A 19,485-nucleotide genomic window follows, 5' to 3' on the forward strand; every position below is an offset into this window, starting at 1 on the left:
AAAACAGAACCCAGCAGATTTGGTTGAGCATAGAGCAAATCTGAACTGTGGATATAGAAGCTTCCAGATAGACTTTCTTTCCTGTGAAAACTGTAGCTGCTCATCTTTGTGCTTAGATTTGATGATCTATAAGCCAATTGTGTACAATGTTTTGAATTCTGCAGATAGCATTTTGCTGGTGCAAAATGTGCTACATGATGGAAATGCATTCATAAAACTCTGGTCTGAAAATTACTTCATTGGTAATAAATGTAAATATTGTTTGCAGAGTTGTTTACTCAAGGCATGTAAAATATTTCTTGGAATGTAGTCCATACAGTAGCTGCCAAGTATTTTCAAAGCTTGTACTGTTAGGTGCAAAAAAGCTTTCTGAGTATTAATTATGAGTGTTAATTATTAACCTAGAGGTGGGTTGTCTTATGAAGGCTAAAGGAAAAAAATGCTTTAGTTTAAACCTTTAGATAGCTTTAAGTATTAATTTTCTTGAAAGTTTTTATTATATATTTTAACATCCATTTATTAATTTTATTCATATTTATTAGACCTGGGACTCTTCTCTACTAAGACATTGGTAGAAGCAAATAATGAACACATAGTAGAAGTAAGGACACAACTACTGCAGCCAGCAGATGAAAACTGGGACCCCACTGGAACAAAGAAAATCTGGCGTTGTGAAAGCAGTAGATCTCATACAACAATTGCTAAATATGCACAGTACCAGGCCTCCTCATTCCAGGAGTCTTTAAGGGTAAGTCCATTGTTACTGTCTAAGTTACAATTTACAAACTTTATACTAGCTCTGGAACCAATTATTAATGGGTATTGAAAACAAAGGGAAACTGTTAAGGGGAAGGAAACATTTCCATTCGCTTGAAGATCACAGGTAAAATTCACATCATCTATTTTGAATAGAGGATCAAATAGTATATAGAGTGTTCCTCCAAAATGCTTAATATGAAAATTAATACAAAATTCCTAGGTCTTACAGAGTTTAAAGCATTCTTAACTTAATCTTTCATATAATAATGTCAAAATTTGTTAAATGAATGACCTTGATGCATTGTTTTTTAACTTGTATCGCTTCTGAGTTCAGCACGTGTTTTAAGGTCAGACTTTGTTCCTCATGGTACACTGAATTACTTTGGATATGAATTCCTAGAAGTTTGCACTTGTGCTTGTTTGTGTTGGGTTCCAAACATAACAGTTTCTAGTTAGTTCAGAAGTTGTTAGACGTATGTTTGAAATCCTTGGAATTAGCTGTGGGCACTCCTCAGAGGCTTAAGTTATCTAGTGCTATAAAAAGATCAGGCTAAGGTGGAACTAAGGCAAAAAAAGATAGACTTGGGCAGCTGTTAATTAGAAAATAAGGGAAATGCTGGTTTGGGAATTGACTGTTAACGGTTTTCACTGCCTTTACACAGAAACAGCAGTGGTTTCAGAAGAAAGGAAAGAGAAATTCTATGTTTAAACTTTGTGCATTAGAGGAAAGGATTAGAAACGACAAAGTTAATTGGCAGTTGAAGAGAAGATAAAATATTCATGAGGTTTTGAGCATGATTGACACAGGATGACAAAAGAAACAGGAATATCACTGCCAAGTGGGGGGCACTGAAGTCATCAAAAGCTTGGGGCATAAATGGAATGTTTGTTCTGCAGTGGTAGTAAATTTAAGTAGGATGTTGACTGGAGTTTCCTGGTGCCTCTTGGACAGTTGCACCAGCATTGGATTCTTGTACGTCATCCCCGAGGGTCTGGAGAATTATATATATACATACATATTTAAGAACATATATAACTGATCTTGCCAGCAGGAAAGCCTCAGCTTTGGATTTACACCAAGAATTGAACTGAAGAATTTTCTGATTTTTTTTTCTCTCCATTATAAATTTACAGTAAAAATGCAATATCTAAAATAATTCTCAGAACAATGGTTTTCATTGTTCCCTTGGAAACCAGAAAGTCTACATGTGTCCTTTGCCTAAAGCTACTTTGACCTGTCCTTAGGTGACTTTTCACAGTGTTCAAATGAAAGCTTTGTTTCTTCTTTCTACAGACACAATCTTTTTGGCTTGGCCTAAGTGATCTTTTTTTTTTTCCCCCCTCCTTTTTCTATTCCTCTAACAGCTATTATATTGCTTTTCTAACATGTCTTGCAGTATTTGATAAATCCATCATCACTGGGTTCCTTTTTGTTTCTCTGTCCTTCATTCATAGGATGAATAAGGTACATAGGGCACTTTGAGATTTAACAACAATCCCATTCAAAGCTAGAGAGCTTTGGATAGCCTCCAGGCAGTTCTTTCCTCTTTTTTGTCTTATTCTTTTCCCTTCCATGTCCATAGACTTGCCAAAATAGAAGTCTTTCGAAATAGGATTTTGAGCACACTGTGCTAAAAACTTCAAATTGCATCATTTAATATTGGTTAGATTTTTTCCCACTAGTCATGGCCCTAGCTACTGCAGTGCTAAAAAAAGCATATGGCTATGAAAAATTCAAAAGATTTTATACAATGGATTTTACAAAATTAATGTTATAAATATTAGTCATCCTAATTTCATATTAGGATAACGGCTTGACTTTGAAGGAAAGTGAATGTTCTACTCTGCATAATGAAGCAACTAACTTACTCATTTACAAGTGTAATGTGGGCTAGCGGAAATGTTTACGTGGCCTGAGTTTCACTGAATTTGTGTTCACAAAGAATGCTTTGCAGTGTCTTTTGACTAACAACTTTAAAAAATCATTCTCTTACCAGTAATATTGACATCTTAGGTACAAAGATTTTAAAGATTGTACCACCATCTTGAAACAAAATTCCTTGTCTCTGTGAACATGTTATGACTTTATATATTGTTATATCTATCTAGCTATCTATAACGTTTCCACAATTGAATTTTATAGGAGGAAAATGAGAAGAAGAGTCACCACAAGGACCACTCAGATAATGAATCCACGTCTTCTGATAAGTAAGTGTGGTATGACTGTGATAATTCTGTGGCTGGCTTTAAGTGGTTCGGGTTTTTTTTTGCACCATTTCACATTATATTTTTATATTTGCAGCTCTGGGAGGAGGAGAAGAGGACCTTTTAAAACAATCAAGTTTGGGACCAACATTGACCTGTCAGATGACAAAAAGTAAGTTGATCACAGTTCTTCCTGCTCACAGTGGTGTTCTACAGTGTGATACTCCTTCTGGAAAACCAATGCATTCTTCTCAGACATCAGACAATCTGTTGATAAACCCAGTTCTACTCACATACCCCTTTTCCACTGTGAAATGGTTACTTTTTAACAGTCTTTAAACTGTTGTTATGAATCATTTACACACTAAAATTTTTTTTCAAGCTTTTTCTTTTTTCCAGGATCTTTATTTTTTCCAGAAATGAGCTTAAACATCTGTCAGAAAATACTCTTTCCAGTCCTCCTTCTAATACATTCCCTACACTTCATTCTCAGGCTTTATGTTGTTTGCTTAAAACTTCCGTTATGACTGGCAAGACAAAGTTTTCAGTCTTTGTCCAGAAATTAAAAGATTAAAGGCCTTTTTATTTATCTGTATTTTTGTAAGTTGGCTTTTGTTTCCTTTTGTTCCTACTGTCATACTTCCTGTTCCCACTTTTTCATAGCTCTTGCTTCTTTCTACAGGAATGGGATTCAAATATATAGTAAAGACCAAACCAATGCTTGCCTACTGATAAACCATGATGCCTCTCCCATAACCTTAAAAAATAAGGAATAAATTGTGGACTTTTTAGACTACCTACCTTTCTCTGAGTAGATACAGCTAGCTCAGGAAAGCATCAGAAAGTACTGTAAATGCTCTGAAAGCATAGTTTTATTGTCTAGTAATATTTACTTATTTTTGATCCAGTCAATATATATTTCCATAAAAGATCTCACCTATGCAGGCTGTCTGTTCTGCCAGCTGCAGTACAAAAATTCTGATCTACTTCAATCATTAGAGCAGAAATAAAAGGTTATGGTGTTTGAAACTGGGGAATAGGGCTCGCTTGAGATGCTGAGGGCGTCTTTTGTAGTAGGGCCCCTGAAAGATCAAGGGTGTATGTGATTCTTTTTTCTAGAGAAAATTCTGTGTGTAGATAAACAGTTGTTGATAATAAAGTAGCATGCTTAGCAAACTATCGGGAGCAAGACTTTAAATTAACCTAACCATAAATAACCTGAGGCTCATAGGGAATTGGATTTTGATACTTTAAATAGTTCTTGTGGGGCCCTAGGTAGATGCCAGATCTTCTATTGGCAGTCTCAGCTTTTGCTGCAAAATGATCTTTTCTCCTCAGCTACCTTATGAGATTTGTCATTCTATTTAGAAATACTTCAAAATTGAAAGAGTAGCACAGATACCTGATAGATATTACAGATCTCTGCACTCAAGTTCTGGGATTTCTGTGTTTGAAGATCTGTGTTTTTCTTAATGCATTTATTCCGTTCCAGAGCATGTGCATGTTAACATCATTCTTGGTCACAGCAGCTGTGTTCCCAGGTTAAAATATCCTTAGACAACTGACCTGACATATGTTGTAGCATCATATCCTTTGGATCTTTGTAAGCATGCTGCAGTTTCTGACTGGCTGCCTTAGGGTGTGGGGAGAGCGCAGCTCTGGTTTCACTCGGAAGAGATGTACATCAAGGTGTAAATTGCAGCAGAATTTTCTAGCATTGTACCAGCAGACTGGCTAACTGCAAAAGTGAGTCCAGTCACCCTGGCTTTTAGCTCACATTTAAATGCAATTGTCCTTTAAATATCTGTAACTATCAAGTAAGGGTATTGCATTGTCTCAGCTTCCCTCTGAAGAGATGACAAATAGTACAGCAGTAGTTGTCTGCTCCTCTGCTAACAATTTTTTGAAAATGTTTGTTTCCCAAACTCTCTAAGAGTTTTAGGGATTCACAGTTTGTCAATTTGCTATTTTGCTGCAGGTGGAAGTTGCAACTTCATGAACTGACAAAACTTCCTGCTTTTGTACGTGTGGTATCAGCAGGAAATCTTCTAAGCCATGTTGGTCATACCATCCTGGGCATGAACACAGTGCAGTTGTACATGAAGGTTCCAGGAAGCAGAACACCAGGTGAGTATCTTCTTTTTGCATGAAAAAAAAATGGCTTCCACTACTGTGGTACTGATTTAACTCCACTACAGATTTTTCCATATCCTACAGAATGCCCAAACATGAGAAAATTGTAGATACTCAAAGTGTTTCTGATTTCTTGCTTAACTGAACTCTCCATGTGCAATTACCTGAATTACCTTACAGTGGAAATTTCTGCAGTGCTAATGTCTTGCACACAATAATGTATTCTTTAAGATGAAAAAGAGAATGGGTTTATATATTTGGACTGTATTTATATTTTACATGCCTTGAAATTTTCTGTAGGCTTCCAAAGCAACTTTTGTGCAATCATAGAAGTCAGTATACTTTTATGTATTAGATTCTTGATTATGTGAGGATAGGACTCAACCCTGCATAGAGAGTAATGTTGTGTTAGGGCACTGGATTGAGACTTGAGGGATCTGGACTAAATTTCTGGGTCTGTTGTCTTTTCTCTGAAGTACAACGTCAGAAAATTTCATTAGGGCATATGGCTCAATTTTCCAGCTGTCAAAAGAAGATAAAAGACTGGCATTTCTATATTGATTTTGAAAGCTCTATGGGACAGATTTTCTTACTACTTGTCTGTTTGGTGCCTGAAGTCATGAAAGTTTGCTCCCGACTGTGACTGTCAAAGGCTACCGTAATACACAAAATCTTAAGTTTTAGCATCCTGAAGCATTTATTTCTACAAAGAGGGAACTGCTGAAGTACTGGCCAAATTCACAAGATCTGTAGTTCCAACTTTTCATTTTTCACAGACTAACAGAAGCAGAGTTCTCCTCACCGGTAGCTTTATTGTGAAGCACGTAACTAGTGTGTGCGCCGTATAAAAACACGTACAAATATTTAAACCGTCATGTAGTGAGGCTTAGAAACTGTTGCATTTTCATAGTGTTATTTTGATAGATAAACCTTACATAAAATGTTTATTCTTCTCTACATTCCAGGTCATCAAGAAAATAACAATTTTTGTTCAGTCAATATAAATATTGGTCCAGGTGACTGTGAATGGTTTGTTGTCCCTGAAAGCTATTGGGGTGTCATGAATGACTTCTGTGAAAAGTAAGCAGAGTGTCCAGTCTCTCTCTTTCTGTCAAGCTTTCTTTGCCTTTCTGAGATCTGAGGGGGGAAATCATGGAGATTGTTGTAAGAGGAATTATTTTACAGGTTTTTCCATGTAGTCAGAAAAGTGTATTAAAGTAAGTCAAAAAGCAAAGTTTAGAATTGATACAAAGTGTGACATTTGTACAATGCATGGGAACGTGACTCCCTGCGATAGCTTTTCTCTCAAAAATTCACCTTTCTGGGTTTTTTGAACACAGCAATGAATGAAATACGACAAGAGATTTGTAATAGCAAATTCTCTTCTAGTTTCAAAGTTCAAATTTATACTGCATTACGGAGTATCAGAAGTTTAGTATAAGCAGAGGCTGTGTGCTGCCAGTGTGTGTGATGTGGCATCGATCTAGTTTTCATAGTATTTACATTTCCACATTAGAAAATCCATCATGGCCCTTGCTGTTTATCTAGGCATTCTACCATGCATGTTAAAGCTGACCTCTACTATCACCAAATGGTGATGCTTTTGTAATGGTTTCTAGGGCTACAGCAGAGTGACAAAACAAATTTGAGAATGAAGGGATTGGGCTTTTGTGTTGTTTTTTATTTATTTTTTTGTTTAGTAGTGATGGAGTAAAGTTTTGTCCTGGTGATACATGCTGTTAATCTTTGTTATGATTAATGTACAAACTGTACATAAGCAAGTACAGAGTCACTGGGGTTTTGGCTTTTGTTTTTTAAATCCCTGCATCTAGAGGGAGGTCTTAGTTTACTGAGAGCCCGGGAGGTGTGATGGCATGCTTTGCATACATTTACTCATTTGAGGCACACTGACCATTTTGCAGAACTCTGCAAATTCATCTCACTTTCTCTGTAATGTGTGTTATCTGCTTATCTACTGACAGCTCTTCTCATTTACCCACCTTGAACAGAGATCAACCATTTCAAAATTGTTATTCCACTGATGCAATTGCAATGTCTCTGATGATGCCATACCTTTTACTCCCTCCAGAATGTGTCAGGGAAACTAAGATCTTGTAACTTCATAAAATGTTTAGGGTGCCTGATAGAGGCTCTGAATCATCTTTAAAGGTTGTGAATGATCTCTTATGGCACAGTATAAAAACAGTATCAAACTGGGATAAGGATGGGAGAGGAGTATGATTTTATGTGATTGTAGTGAAAGAGTTCATGCTTAGGAAACCCATATTGAGGTGTTTCTTCATGCTTCTCAGAAGAGTTGACATTTATTGGCTGAACACAGCATAGCCCTGTGGGTCAGAGTTGAGATGGTGCCAACAGGTTGCTTGTTGTGTGGATAAGCTGCAATTATGTACAGTGACAGCAAAAGAAAATGGTTGGCATTGTTCAGGACAGAAGACATGCTCAAGAGCTGATATGGTCTGTATGTGAAATCATTCGTTGGTTAAAAAAGCAGCATTTGGCAGCAGTGGCACACTAGATCTGACCAAGGATTTCTCTGCCTCAGCATTAATAAAATAGTAGGAAACATACAGGAAAGTAAAACATAAATGGAAGCTGTGAGCAACTAAATGGTTAAGTGTTTTAATGTATTTGGGGGTGTGAAATGGGGAATCAGGATCAGGAATTTTATAGATGAAACTTGCCTTTCAACAGGTCCTTGTGGGTCACTAATTAGATGCAAAAAGCATTTATAATGGTGATCAGTTTTTACAGGTAATTTCATGAATTATCATCCACTAATGTGTTTACTGATAAATGCTGAAGAATTGGCTTTTCTTGTCTTTCCAGGAATAATATGAATTTTCTAATGGGATCTTGGTGGCCAAACTTGGAAGATTTGTATGAAGCTAATGTCCCAGTTTATAGGTTCATTCAAAGACCAGGGGATTTGGTGTGGATAAACGCTGGGACTGTTCATTGGGTTCAGGCTATTGGTTGGTGCAACAACATTGCATGGAATGTTGGCCCTCTTACAGGTATGGTTGAGTAGTGCCTGTGCTGAACTACAAACTTAGGGAATAGTATACTACCTGTGTGCAGAGGCTGCCATTTCTTACTAATTTACTATGTTTCAGTAAATTCCTAAAAAATGAAGTATTTTAAAACTTGATGTGTTGAAGCTTTAAGTAATTGCATTGATAAGAGGAAGCGAAAGCCACAAGAATGCAGCCTTTGCACTCGTTCATTTGATGGACTCGTAAAATACTACAGTTGTGTAGCAAACACTGGCAAAATAAAATGTTTATATTAATTCTTAAACATTTCCTTGACATTTCCTCCTGATCTTGGTTCTGCCAGCAGACTGCACCATACCTGGCATATGAGTTCAAGGACTTGTCGAATCTAGCTTTTGCAGGACAGCAGATACCTAATTGCTCTTTCCTGATGCAATAAACACAAAGAGTTGTAAAATTCTGCGTACAAGGAATATCAGGTTTTCCAGACCTGCTCTTTTCGATGTCCAGTTTTGAACCATGGTCTTGGGAGAATTTCAGATGAGAAAACAGAAGAAAATTTAACAGTGAAAATGAGATTCTGTAGAGAGAGAATGTACTTCTAAAACCTTCTATTTTCTTATATAGTTTCAGATATTTCATAATGGTGCAATAAATAGTGTTATCTCCAGGAGTTTATGATTGACTGACACAGAGCTCACTTGTTCAGTCACAGTAAATTTTGTAAAACATTTTTTTTAAAGGGTGGGGTGAGTAGGCTGCTTAATGAAAAAGTCTGACTCATTGCAACAGATCTCTTTAAGTTGCTGTTCCCTTTTCAAGGCATGTTACATCCATAGCATCGTAAAATTACGATAGAGAGTGAAGAGAATGAGATGCAGGCATTTCAAATCTGGAATATTTATTTTTTTCTAAATCTGAAATACTTGAAAATTTAGTAACCCTTTTTGAAGTACTGCCCTTGTTCACCACAGAAATTGAGTACTTGTCAGTAACTTCACAGACAGTTGTGCAGTTTTTTAGCATGATAAACACACTTCTAGCAGTAAACTTCATAGAATTAAGGTGTAGTTGGAATGAGTGGGTCATTGTGAATGTAGTTTAACCTTGCTCTAAATGGTATAAAATTTTACTATAATCAAATTATTTTGGCTCCAGTTGATAATTATTGCTTAACTTGACTAATTTCTGCTGCAATTTTGTTTTTTGCTTTTTTTATTATAGCCTGTCAATATAAATTGGCAGTGGAACGGTACGAGTGGAATAAATTGCAGAGCGTAAAGTCCATAGTACCCATGGTTCATCTTTCATGGAATATGGCTCGAAATATCAAGGTCTCAGATCCAAAGCTTTTTGAAATGATAAAGTAAGTTTTATTTATTTGAACATTTACCCTTTTTCTCTTGAAGCATAAAACAATAGCTGGTTTGTAAGTCATCCCTTGTAAGACTTCCATTTCTGAGAAATAAGCCAAAATTATTTATGTTTTAGTTTTCAAAGAATGTATTTACAGATCTCATTAAGTTTGTTGCATGTTATTTGATGTTACTGTAGCATAGCTTTAGAATTATCTATAATTTTTAAGTGCCGTAGACTTAATACAGTGCTTTACAGAAACATTCAGCTTAGATGACAAAAGCCGTTCAGAGTACATACAGTAAGGAATAGCAAAGTTTGGTCATCAACTGAAATAGTAGAATTAGAATGTTTCTTGATTTCTACAATAAAGTTAATTTTACATTTCTAGGACCTCTAGTTAGTGCTCACACACTTGTCATTTGGAAGTCCAATATAATTGTTTTAAATAAATACATGGAGGAATTTGAACACCTCTTTCCTTTTGCTCTTTCTTCTGAACAATGAATTAATTGACATGTAAAGTAACAATAGAGCTTAGTGACATTTATCATGCTCATATTCCAAAATTCAGAAATAGTCCAGGTTCAGAGCATCTTCAGGAATTTTCTTTAAAGAGTTCAGCTTCAAGCAAATTTAAATCATATTGCCGCTCCATTATACCTAGGGCCAAGAACAAATGAACTTCTCAAGTTTTGGGGGGGAAAAACAAGCCAAACCCACAATTATCTTTATATATCTTCACAAGCCCAGCAGGCATCTGTTGTAAAGCTTGAAGCAGTTCTGGAATAGTTTTGGCAAAACAGGATTTCATTTTTTTGGCACATGCATTTTGCATTTGCACAAGTTTAGGTTTTTTTGGCCATGCTTTAGGCTTAAAATGAGTAAAGCATGACTGAATAGCATCCTTCTCAGCTGACAGGAGCTGAGCTTTTTCTAATGAGTTAACTGAATTTTAGGTAGACATTACAAATAAAGATGATGAGGAGCAGGTACAAACTTCAGTCTTGCATATATTTGCTTTTTTCAGCCTACTGAACCTTACTTCAATTAAGCCCTTGTTGTGTGTTAGTTGTTGGGCAAATCCCAAGTACTCAAGTGTAGGATATATAGACATTTGTGTGTTGATACATACGTGTGTATATATGCATGTGTATACAAACACTTGGGAAATCATGATCTCTGATACAGCTGGTTGAATTTCATCTTGAATAGCTGACTTCTTGTCAGCAGGAGAAAAAAAATACCCGTGACACAGCTAGCTGTCATCTTTTTTCTGTATGTGTCTAAAGTGTTCAGATAACTTGACTTCTGTTTCTGGCACTTCTTAGGTATCAGAACAGAACAAAAGAATAGATTTTGCAAAAAATAAACAGTAGCTTGTAATTGCAAAATGAAACAAATACAAATATCTCTTACTGGATTATGTGAGAGTAATGACTACAGGTAATAAACTAAATTTTAAGCATACTGGAGACCACAGTAATGGGGAAAGGAAATGCAACAGCAGCAGGGAGAAAATAATCATGGAATCATAGAATGGTCTGAATTGGAACTGACCTCAGAAGGTCATCTAGTCCAACCCCCTCTGCACTAAGCAGGAGCATCAACTAGATCAGGCCATGCAGAGCTGGGAAGGCTTTTTGCTTTCCAGGAAGGAAACTGCTTTTGGTAGAAATCTGAAGCCGCCTTACATTTTTCGGTTCTATGCAACTCAGCACTGTCTTGATAGATTAAAAAAAACAAACCAAAGTGCAAAACCTGAAACTTCCCCATGAAATCTTAAGATTTGGTGTTAACAGTAGACTCATGAGCAGGAACACAGGCAGAGAAGGTGATTTAAAACTTGTCTGAGAGAGCACAACCCTCACAAAAAGATAAATTAACTGCAAAGCTGTTAGATGGAAGCTAGAAGAGTTTTACAAATGGCATCTCAGGAAGAGAAGAATTTTAGTGGTGGGGGAAAGATAGTAATAAAGGTTTAAAAAATTAATTCCAAAGTAACTGAAAGATGAAGTTCTTTTACAAAAATAGTTTTAGAAGCTTAAAAGAACATGACATGGGAGAAATGATTTTGCACAAAAGCATGGAGCCAGGTAAAATCTATTTTGGTATCAGCAGAGAAGATACATTCCTGAAAGTTACAAAGAGGTCAGTATTGCACTGCCATTGGGATGTTCTCCACACATGTCAAAGTTTTACTGCATATCTAAATATTCAAAAAGTTTTTTTACTATCCTAGAAAGGACCAGGATGATGTCCATTTAAAAATCTTCTCTTAAATATTTTAATTTGACTGAACATGAAATAGTCATACTTTTTACGTCACTTGTAAAGAATTTGAAAGATATATGTGGTCTAGATTTTTCTTTTAACTGTACAAGAATAAAAGACCTAGAGTACTCAAAGCTGACACCATTTAGCTTACACATTTTTGACTCTGACAGACAGCTTTGAGCTTGTTTTAGACTGACCAAACTTCAGGAAATTGTGGTGCTTTTTAAAAGTGATAGTTTGTATGCTTCCTTCCATTCTTTGATAGCGTGTAATAGTTGATGTTTATGTTCTCAGGTGTCATTACTAGAGTATGGGTTTTATCTAAGAAGGGAGAAATCACCTTCCAGCTATTGTTTGCAGCTTTGGTTGCAAATTTGGCAAACCTTGCAGCGTTGTGACATGTGCCTTACATTTGTTGTTACTGTAACGCTAGAAACTCATTGAAAATAACACTGAAAATTCTTTGCAAGTCAAGAGTGGAGAGCAATGGTGGCAGATGTGTTTCCAGTTGCTCTTTGGCATAGCCAAAGACTCTTTTGGATAACAGTAGAAGAGAAGAATTGGTAGCTTTTAAGTTTATTTTAAATTGGCTAGATTGCATTAAACAAAGCTATACCAAAGTGACCGAGCCTGTCAGAAGCACATTAGCCCAGCATTCAAGTGAAAAAGTATATGATCTGTCACGTATGGTTGGCCTTTTCATGCTAAGGCCCACTAACATGAAACTTGGAAAGTGTTGAAGGAGTTGCAGCTAAAAGAGCTGTTTAATTGTTTTGAAATTCAGGACATTAAAATATGGTGATTAACATACAAACATGCTCTCAGTTTTGCATGATTCTTACAGTGAGGGTATTGGTGAAGCCATAGATATGCTTTTAGTGAAGGTGAACAGTCTAAGTGTAAAACATCAAGAGGGAGAGGATCTCCAAGTAAGCCTAAGATAATATTAACTATTTGGAAATATATGAAAGAAACTTTTTGGTTTTAATATAGAGCATATATATTACATGTTTATGGCTTGAAAATGGGAGAAGGATCAAGTTGAAAACATTTGGAAAGAACTCCTGAGCACTTTGTTTTCTGTCCAATATTTATTCTTCCCCTTACATTTTTCCAATCTTCCTTCTTCATCTAATGAGCATGTAACATAACCACCCTGTAGAGGAGAAAATTAAGGTCTGCAAAAGCTGCAGCTGAGAGCTAAAAATTACTGAAAATAACATTGTAATTTAGAAATCTGGTGACCTATTGTGCCAACTTTTTTAATAGCACATGTTGAGCTCTCACAATGCCAGAAAACTAGTTTGATTTATAGTACAGAAGCATGGCAGGTAATTGTTGTTTTTAATTTGACATTTGACCAGTTCTTTTCTTCATTCATAAAACAAATTTTTTTTAAAAAACTACTTTTTTTCCCTACAAAAGGATTTTCTTTTCTAATACTAACTTGTATTCTTTTTCCTTTCAAACTGAAGAAGGTAATTGGTGATTTTTATTTCCACTGTGTGTAGAGTGATTCCTGTCAAGAGCTTGAGTTTTCAGACTTGGGATAACTGAAAAGTAGTGCCGAGGTAGTAAGAAGGCTTTTAGGATGTTACTTAAGACAGTTCTTTGGATTAGACTATGGTCATTTATATAAAATGGAAACAGTTATTTTGAACTGCAGATAAATTATCCTTTCAAAAGAAAATACATTAATTACTTTTGAAAAAAGCACATTGTTCTTATAAGATCACTTGCACATTTCAGTCAAAAAGGAAAGGTGCAGCTTGTTTGCAGGGCATGGGGCAGTACTGAAATGAAACAAATCTCCACAAAGCTCCATAAGCATGTTGTGTAACTTAGTCTAAGTCACCAATCCAGTGATTCTTATTAGCAAACTGTTTCTGAAGTTCCAGAGGAAGAAGAAGCTCTAGGTACAGGGTCTTGAAAGAAATTTAAGCCTACTTGAGTCTTGCTATAAAGTTGAATATTTGACTGAACATACATCTGCTTTTTGTTGCAGGTACTGCCTGTTAAGAACTCTCAAACAGTGTCAGACACTGAGGGAAGCTCTAATTGCTGCAGGAAAAGAGATTGTCTGGCATGGGCGAGCAAAGGACGAGCCAGCTCATTACTGTAGCATTTGTGAGGTCAGTAAAATTATGTGTTGGGCTTGGGTGCTACTATATTTATTTAAATCTTGTCCTGTCTTTTGTGGTTGTTGCTATTTTAAATCTCAGCATCTGCTATTATGCTATAAACACATCTACATGATGTAGTACTGTCTTCAAAGAGCTTATCAAGCTTTTTTAGATGTAGGCTGTATTTTACTGCAGTCTCCTCCACAGTGCTTCCATAGCATTGTTACTCACTAGGATGATTTTAAATTCTCAGTTACTATTAAAAGTTGTTATCCTTCCTTTTGCAACAATTTGGTCTGCTGAGCTTCATTTCAAAGGTGTATCAGTCTTCATTTCAGAAGTCTAACAACAGTCCCAAATGAGGGAGAATTCAAGTATGTTTTCTTGACAGGACATACCTTTTTGCTGAAATTTTGTAGTTCATTTTCTGTTAATAGTTCATTTAAAGTATCAGATAGTAATTTTAATGAAGCTTAAGAGAAAATAAAATTTTCCTACCCCCTGGAATTCAGTTTCTAGTTATCTCCTGACCAAGGCTTTTGAGGAGGATGAGCATTTGACTGAGTAGTGAGGAAATAAATCATGAGCTTCTTTTGAAGACAAATTTTTAAAAGGAAAATTAGGTCTCATTGTTATAAATTCCAACTTTACTGCGTTACCCCTTTTAAGACTATGAATCCTGCTTTGTCAGTATTGACCAAAAGCTTTCTTGTAGTGCTGTTCATGCATATACCCTAAATGTAGTATTAGTGGTTTTACAATATTTCACTCCTCTGCCTGAGCCGTAGGAGGATAGATGTTCCCTGAACAAATCTATGCATAGGGTAAGGCTGTAAATCCTGAAGAAAATACAGTTTTCATGGTTTAACTTACAAAAACCGAGAGTGTAACAGTTGTCTTTGTTTCCTGTCTTAACAGGTGGAAGTCTTTGATCTGCTTTTTGTCACTAGTGAGAGCAATTCTCGAAAGACCTATGTCGTACATTGCCAAGACTGTGCACGAAAGATAAGCACGAACCTGGAAAATTTTGTGGTGCTAGAACAGTACAAAATGGAGGACTTGATGCAAGTCTATGATCAATTTACATTAGTAAGTCACATTAATAAGTGGGTGCATAAATACATTATTTGTAAAGCAATTGTAGACCGTCTTGGTACTCCATTGTGTGAGTATCGTGGACTTTCTGATTCAAATGGAGGTATGGGTTGTGTGTGATATTTAGAGAACAAAAAGCTGAAGAGTCAAAATTATGTGAAATAGTACAGTAACTTACTGCAGAACATAACCACTGAGTTTTCAGGAAAAGTATGATGTTACAATTCATAAAGTTGTGGCTTTAAAAATCCAATAGAGATCACCTGAAGACCATAACTGGATCAGATGGAGATGGGAAGAATCAGGACAGTGAAGCTTGGAGAAACTAGCACCAGGTTCAAGAGCATCTCTAATACATTGGTTGTGGTATGAAGTCAGTATAGCAGCAGAGCATCCTATGCACTCAGACCCCTTCCTTCCCCTTCCCCACCCATCCCCTCCCAAATCAGCACTGTCTTTCTGCTTAGCAAGTGGATGCTCTCAAACAGTTCTGTCTTTTGGCTTGGGGCCTCCTTTGCATTTCAATTTAAAGCAAAAAAGCCTCTTCGCCATTATAGCTTTGTGCTATATATGGCAGCCTCCTGCTTTGAACTGTATCAGCACAACTGTCCTAACATTTCACCCAGGTTTCATTGTTTCAGGCAAAGATGGCTTCTTTGTAATCACAATGAAAGTGATGCTGGATTTATTTATAAGCCTTGCCTTTCTGTCAAAGGAAACAAATGTTGAACTGTTATGAGAATTTCATGTTGAACTGAATACTGCAGCCCAGAAATGGCTGTTCCTTTTCATTTGTTTCTAGGTGCTGCAGAAAATGTATGTTCAGACATTTATTTCATGTAATGCTAGTGTGAGAAGTTGTGACCTGTTAAAGCCTCAAGGTTCAGCAGTAGCGGCTGGCAAGTGTGCAGGACCATGTCCTCTGAATTTAATTCTTTTCATTGGTCCTATAGAACCTGAGGTGGTTGGACTTCAAGTCATGCTTCTAGCAGCCCATTGTTGTTATAGTTTGTGAAATACTGCAATTTCCAAGTGGTAGAAAAGCATATAAATAAATAAATACCTGTTCTCAGATACCTCATCAAGCTGAGTGGAAATGGGCAAGAACATTTCTGTATGGAAAAGAGGGGAGAGGAAGGGTTGTCTTGTTGTCTGTGTTTATAACATTTTATAGGTAACAGTGATGTTACTGCCCCTAGAACAAGGGTTCTCAACCTGTCAGTAGCTCCCTACCACGACCAAACTGTATGCCTGCAGCCCTAAAGGGCATTAACAGTTGTTCTCCTGTGAGATTGGTGTGCGCATTCATTTCTTTTAAAGGGGATACATTCCAATTGTGAGGAATCATAGCCTGACAGTGACAACTCTCAGATCTAGGAGAAGAATTAAGGTTTGTTGCAAGTCAGAGCACGAATTTAATCTCAGATGGTGAAGGTGCAATAGGGCTAACAGAGAGGCGCTATGTTTGGGGTAGAGTATTGAGAGCAACCATGGGGATCAGCAGGTGCTAGTGTTCTATAGGTGGGTGCTGTTGTACGAGTTAAACTGTCTTTAAAGACTGTGAACAGCTTCCTGAAGGGATTACACTTCATGACAGGACTGATGAGCAGGAAAACAGAAGGAAGTGCTATTAAAGATTCAGCATTTTGATGAAAAGAGACAAAATTGCAATATTGGGAAGTAGTGAGGTATCTTCTGGACCTTAGATCCTGTAAGAAGGCAAGAACAAGACACCTGAAGCACTCTGGTGTTGTCTACCAGGATTAAACAAATAAACAAAAAAAGCACAAAGGAAAAAAACACAACAAACAAAGAAACAAACAAGCCACAAAAAAACCAAACCAAACAAAAGACAACCAAAACAAATCCCTTCCACAACTTTGTCCCTACCTCAGAAAAATCTGGACCTTTTACACATTATGCTAACTTCAGGGTTCCATATTATTGTATAGGCAGAGGGAATAGAAAATGAAGCCTGCAAGGCATTTAAAGAGACACAGATGTACACCCACCATTGATAAACAGGTTGAGAATCCCTGTATCTAAGGAGGAATCTATACTGAGCCCACATGGACCTCTTTGCTGCCACAATGGGACTTGTTTCGACAACTGATACTGGATTGACACAGACGCTCCCAGAGCATACTCCAGTCTGCAGTATAGGCAAAACCCTAATGCAGAGCAGTCATTTGAGTAAATTGGAAAAAAATGCCAGTATGCACTTGAAAGAGTCCTGAAGTGAGCAAACAATAGAGTGTGTGACTAAGTTCTGATGGTTGCAATTTGTGCAGGTCTCGGTTGAACAACTGAGTTTTGCACCCTTGTAGAAAAGGTAATTTAATGTTTTCTTTTTCAGGCTCCTCCATTGCCATCCTCCTCATCTTGACATTTTTTCATGGACATTAAATGAAAACTTTTCTGATATTCAGGAAGTGACCCAGTTCTGCACCACTGATTTTTGTAGCTATCCCGTAAGGCTGCTGGCTGAAAGCTGTGTCTATGCAACCTTCCAAGTGCGGAGTGTCAACCGACTGGACAGGAGAGAGCACTGCCTCCTACTCCAGAACTCAAAACGAATAAAGCTCATCCAGCTGTACTTCAAACAAACAAACAAACAAATAATAAAAATTCCATGTTTTGTATATATCTGACAAAACTGGCAACATTATACAGACTACTGACTTGAAGACCACCTCTTTTGTATTTCTCTGTTTCTGGGCTGATGAGTTGGTTTCATCCATTTTTTTCCCCTTCAGGATTTCCCGTGGAAAAAAGTACTAGCTTAGCTGGTCATTTCTTTGTAAGGTAGTTAGAAATTTTAAGTCTTTCTTTTGGCAATTTTTTTTTTGTTTGTTTTCCTTTTTCCTCTCTTTTTTTTTTTTTTTTTTAAATGTGAAGAGTTAGGTGATATAATTTTTTTTTTATTTTATTTTTTTTTTTTACTGCTTTTATGGTTTTTTTTCTGTCTTGTTTGGAAACCATGACGGTTACACTTTTTGGTTCCTAAATAAAATTTAAAACAATTAACAGCCAAGTCACAAAGATAAATGGGTTGCACATAGACTAAGGAATAAACTTCAGATTTGTGATTTTTTTTTTTGTTTGGTTTTTTTTTTTTTTTTGTTTCTAATCTTGATGTAAATTTACACTATTTATAAATACATATTTATTGCTTGAAAATATTTGTGAATGGAATGCTGTTATTTTTTTCCAGATTACCTGCCATTGAAATTTTAAGGAGTTCTGTAATTTCAAACACTACTCCTATTACATTTTCTATATGTAAATAAAACTGCTTAGCATTGTACAGAAACTTTTATTAAAATTGTTTAATGTTTAAAGGTTTTCTATTGTTTGAGTTTTAAAAAAAAAAGAAGAAAAAAAAAAGAAAAAAAAATTTATGTACAGTGCCCAGTTTTTGTTCTTTTTTTTGAATCTGATGATATATATATATATTTTATATATACTCTTGTGCTTGTGTATATATATAATATATATAGAACCTCAAATATAAGTATCTGTATAAAGATTTAGAGACTAAATTTTTTCTCGTTTTAAGTAGAATTGGAGGTGTCTACTGTAAAGTATTGCTTACAAAGGTATGATTATTTTTAAAGAAATATATGGTATGTATCCTCAAGACATAGAATGACCTTCAGACTGGTTTATTGTTGAATTGCACTTTTTGCAATAACAGACCAATAAATAGTTGCTGCCAAAACGTAGTGATAGAAAAATAAGTCACGGCTAAACTTTTAAAGCTCTTCGGAAAAAAACCACCGGCTCTGGCAGGAAGTTTGGCACTAGTTTTAGAAGGGGAGTGGCAAAAAAGGTGGATTTGAATTTGGGTGGGGATATTCTCTAGAATTCAACCAAATGGCAACTTATATATTACAGTATGTTCTATTAACAATTTTCAAAGCTAAGACTGAATCACCTTGGCGTCATTGTTGACCCCAACAAGGACATTGTTTTGTGGTATACTATTGTATTTTCACATATTTTGTAATACAAATTCACTGGTAAATTTTGGAAGCACTAGGTTTATTTAGGAGAAGTTTATAATATATCATTGTAACAGTTTGCAGTTTTAATGATGGTATTTATTTTAAGTTGCTCCTTTCTCATTAGCTTCTTGAAAATGCATTAAATCTAAATTTCAAAGTGGATAGCTTTCTTATCGATCAGAGTCGACTGGTGCAGGAGGTGCTGCATCAAACAGTTTTGCATAATTTCTCATTAGTGGGGTATGTTAGTGGTTGCATTGTTACATTTTTTGTAATCAGTGTGAAGTGTTAAAGGCACAGAGCATGCTAATAGTTTTTCTTGAACAAAAAAGAACTCGCCTCTTACGTCGTAGCTTCGAATGAAGGGTGTTTTAATGAAGAATCAGTACAGCTTGTCTAATGCTGTTACAACAGTTTAACTATAGTTACAAATTACTTTCTTGCTAGTTCTTACAACAGTTGGACAAAAGGGTACAGAGATTAAAGAAAAGGATAGCAAATGCTCTTGCCAGC

General features: G+C 36.1%; 1 protein-coding gene across 17 annotated transcripts in view; it reads left to right on the forward strand.

Annotated features, from left to right (window-relative positions):
• The window catches only part of KDM6A (lysine demethylase 6A), a 157,285-nt gene extending 139,460 nt beyond the window's left edge, over window positions 1-17,825 (forward strand). For 10 of the 17 annotated variants that reach the window (XM_054165952.1, XM_054165957.1, XM_054165956.1 and 7 more), the window contains 11 exons: window positions 543-748; window positions 2,903-2,967; window positions 3,062-3,136; window positions 4,943-5,091; window positions 6,063-6,177; window positions 7,948-8,135; window positions 9,339-9,480; window positions 13,753-13,879; window positions 14,789-14,959; window positions 15,222-15,300; window positions 17,322-17,825. In XM_054165952.1, coding sequence (XP_054021927.1) covers window positions 543-748; window positions 2,903-2,967; window positions 3,062-3,136; window positions 4,943-5,091; window positions 6,063-6,177; window positions 7,948-8,135; window positions 9,339-9,480; window positions 13,753-13,879; window positions 14,789-14,959; window positions 15,222-15,278 — 1,295 coding nt within the window. In that variant the 3' untranslated portion in view covers window positions 15,279-15,300; window positions 17,322-17,825. The other 7 variants (XM_054165953.1, XM_054165964.1, XM_054165955.1 and 4 more) reach the window with 2 other exon arrangements.
• Window positions 17,826-19,485: the final 1,660 nt, after the last annotated feature.

This window comes from Dryobates pubescens, chromosome 12 (assembly GCF_014839835.1).
Source record: "Dryobates pubescens isolate bDryPub1 chromosome 12, bDryPub1.pri, whole genome shotgun sequence".
NCBI classification, from domain to species: Eukaryota; Metazoa; Chordata; class Aves; order Piciformes; family Picidae; genus Dryobates; species Dryobates pubescens.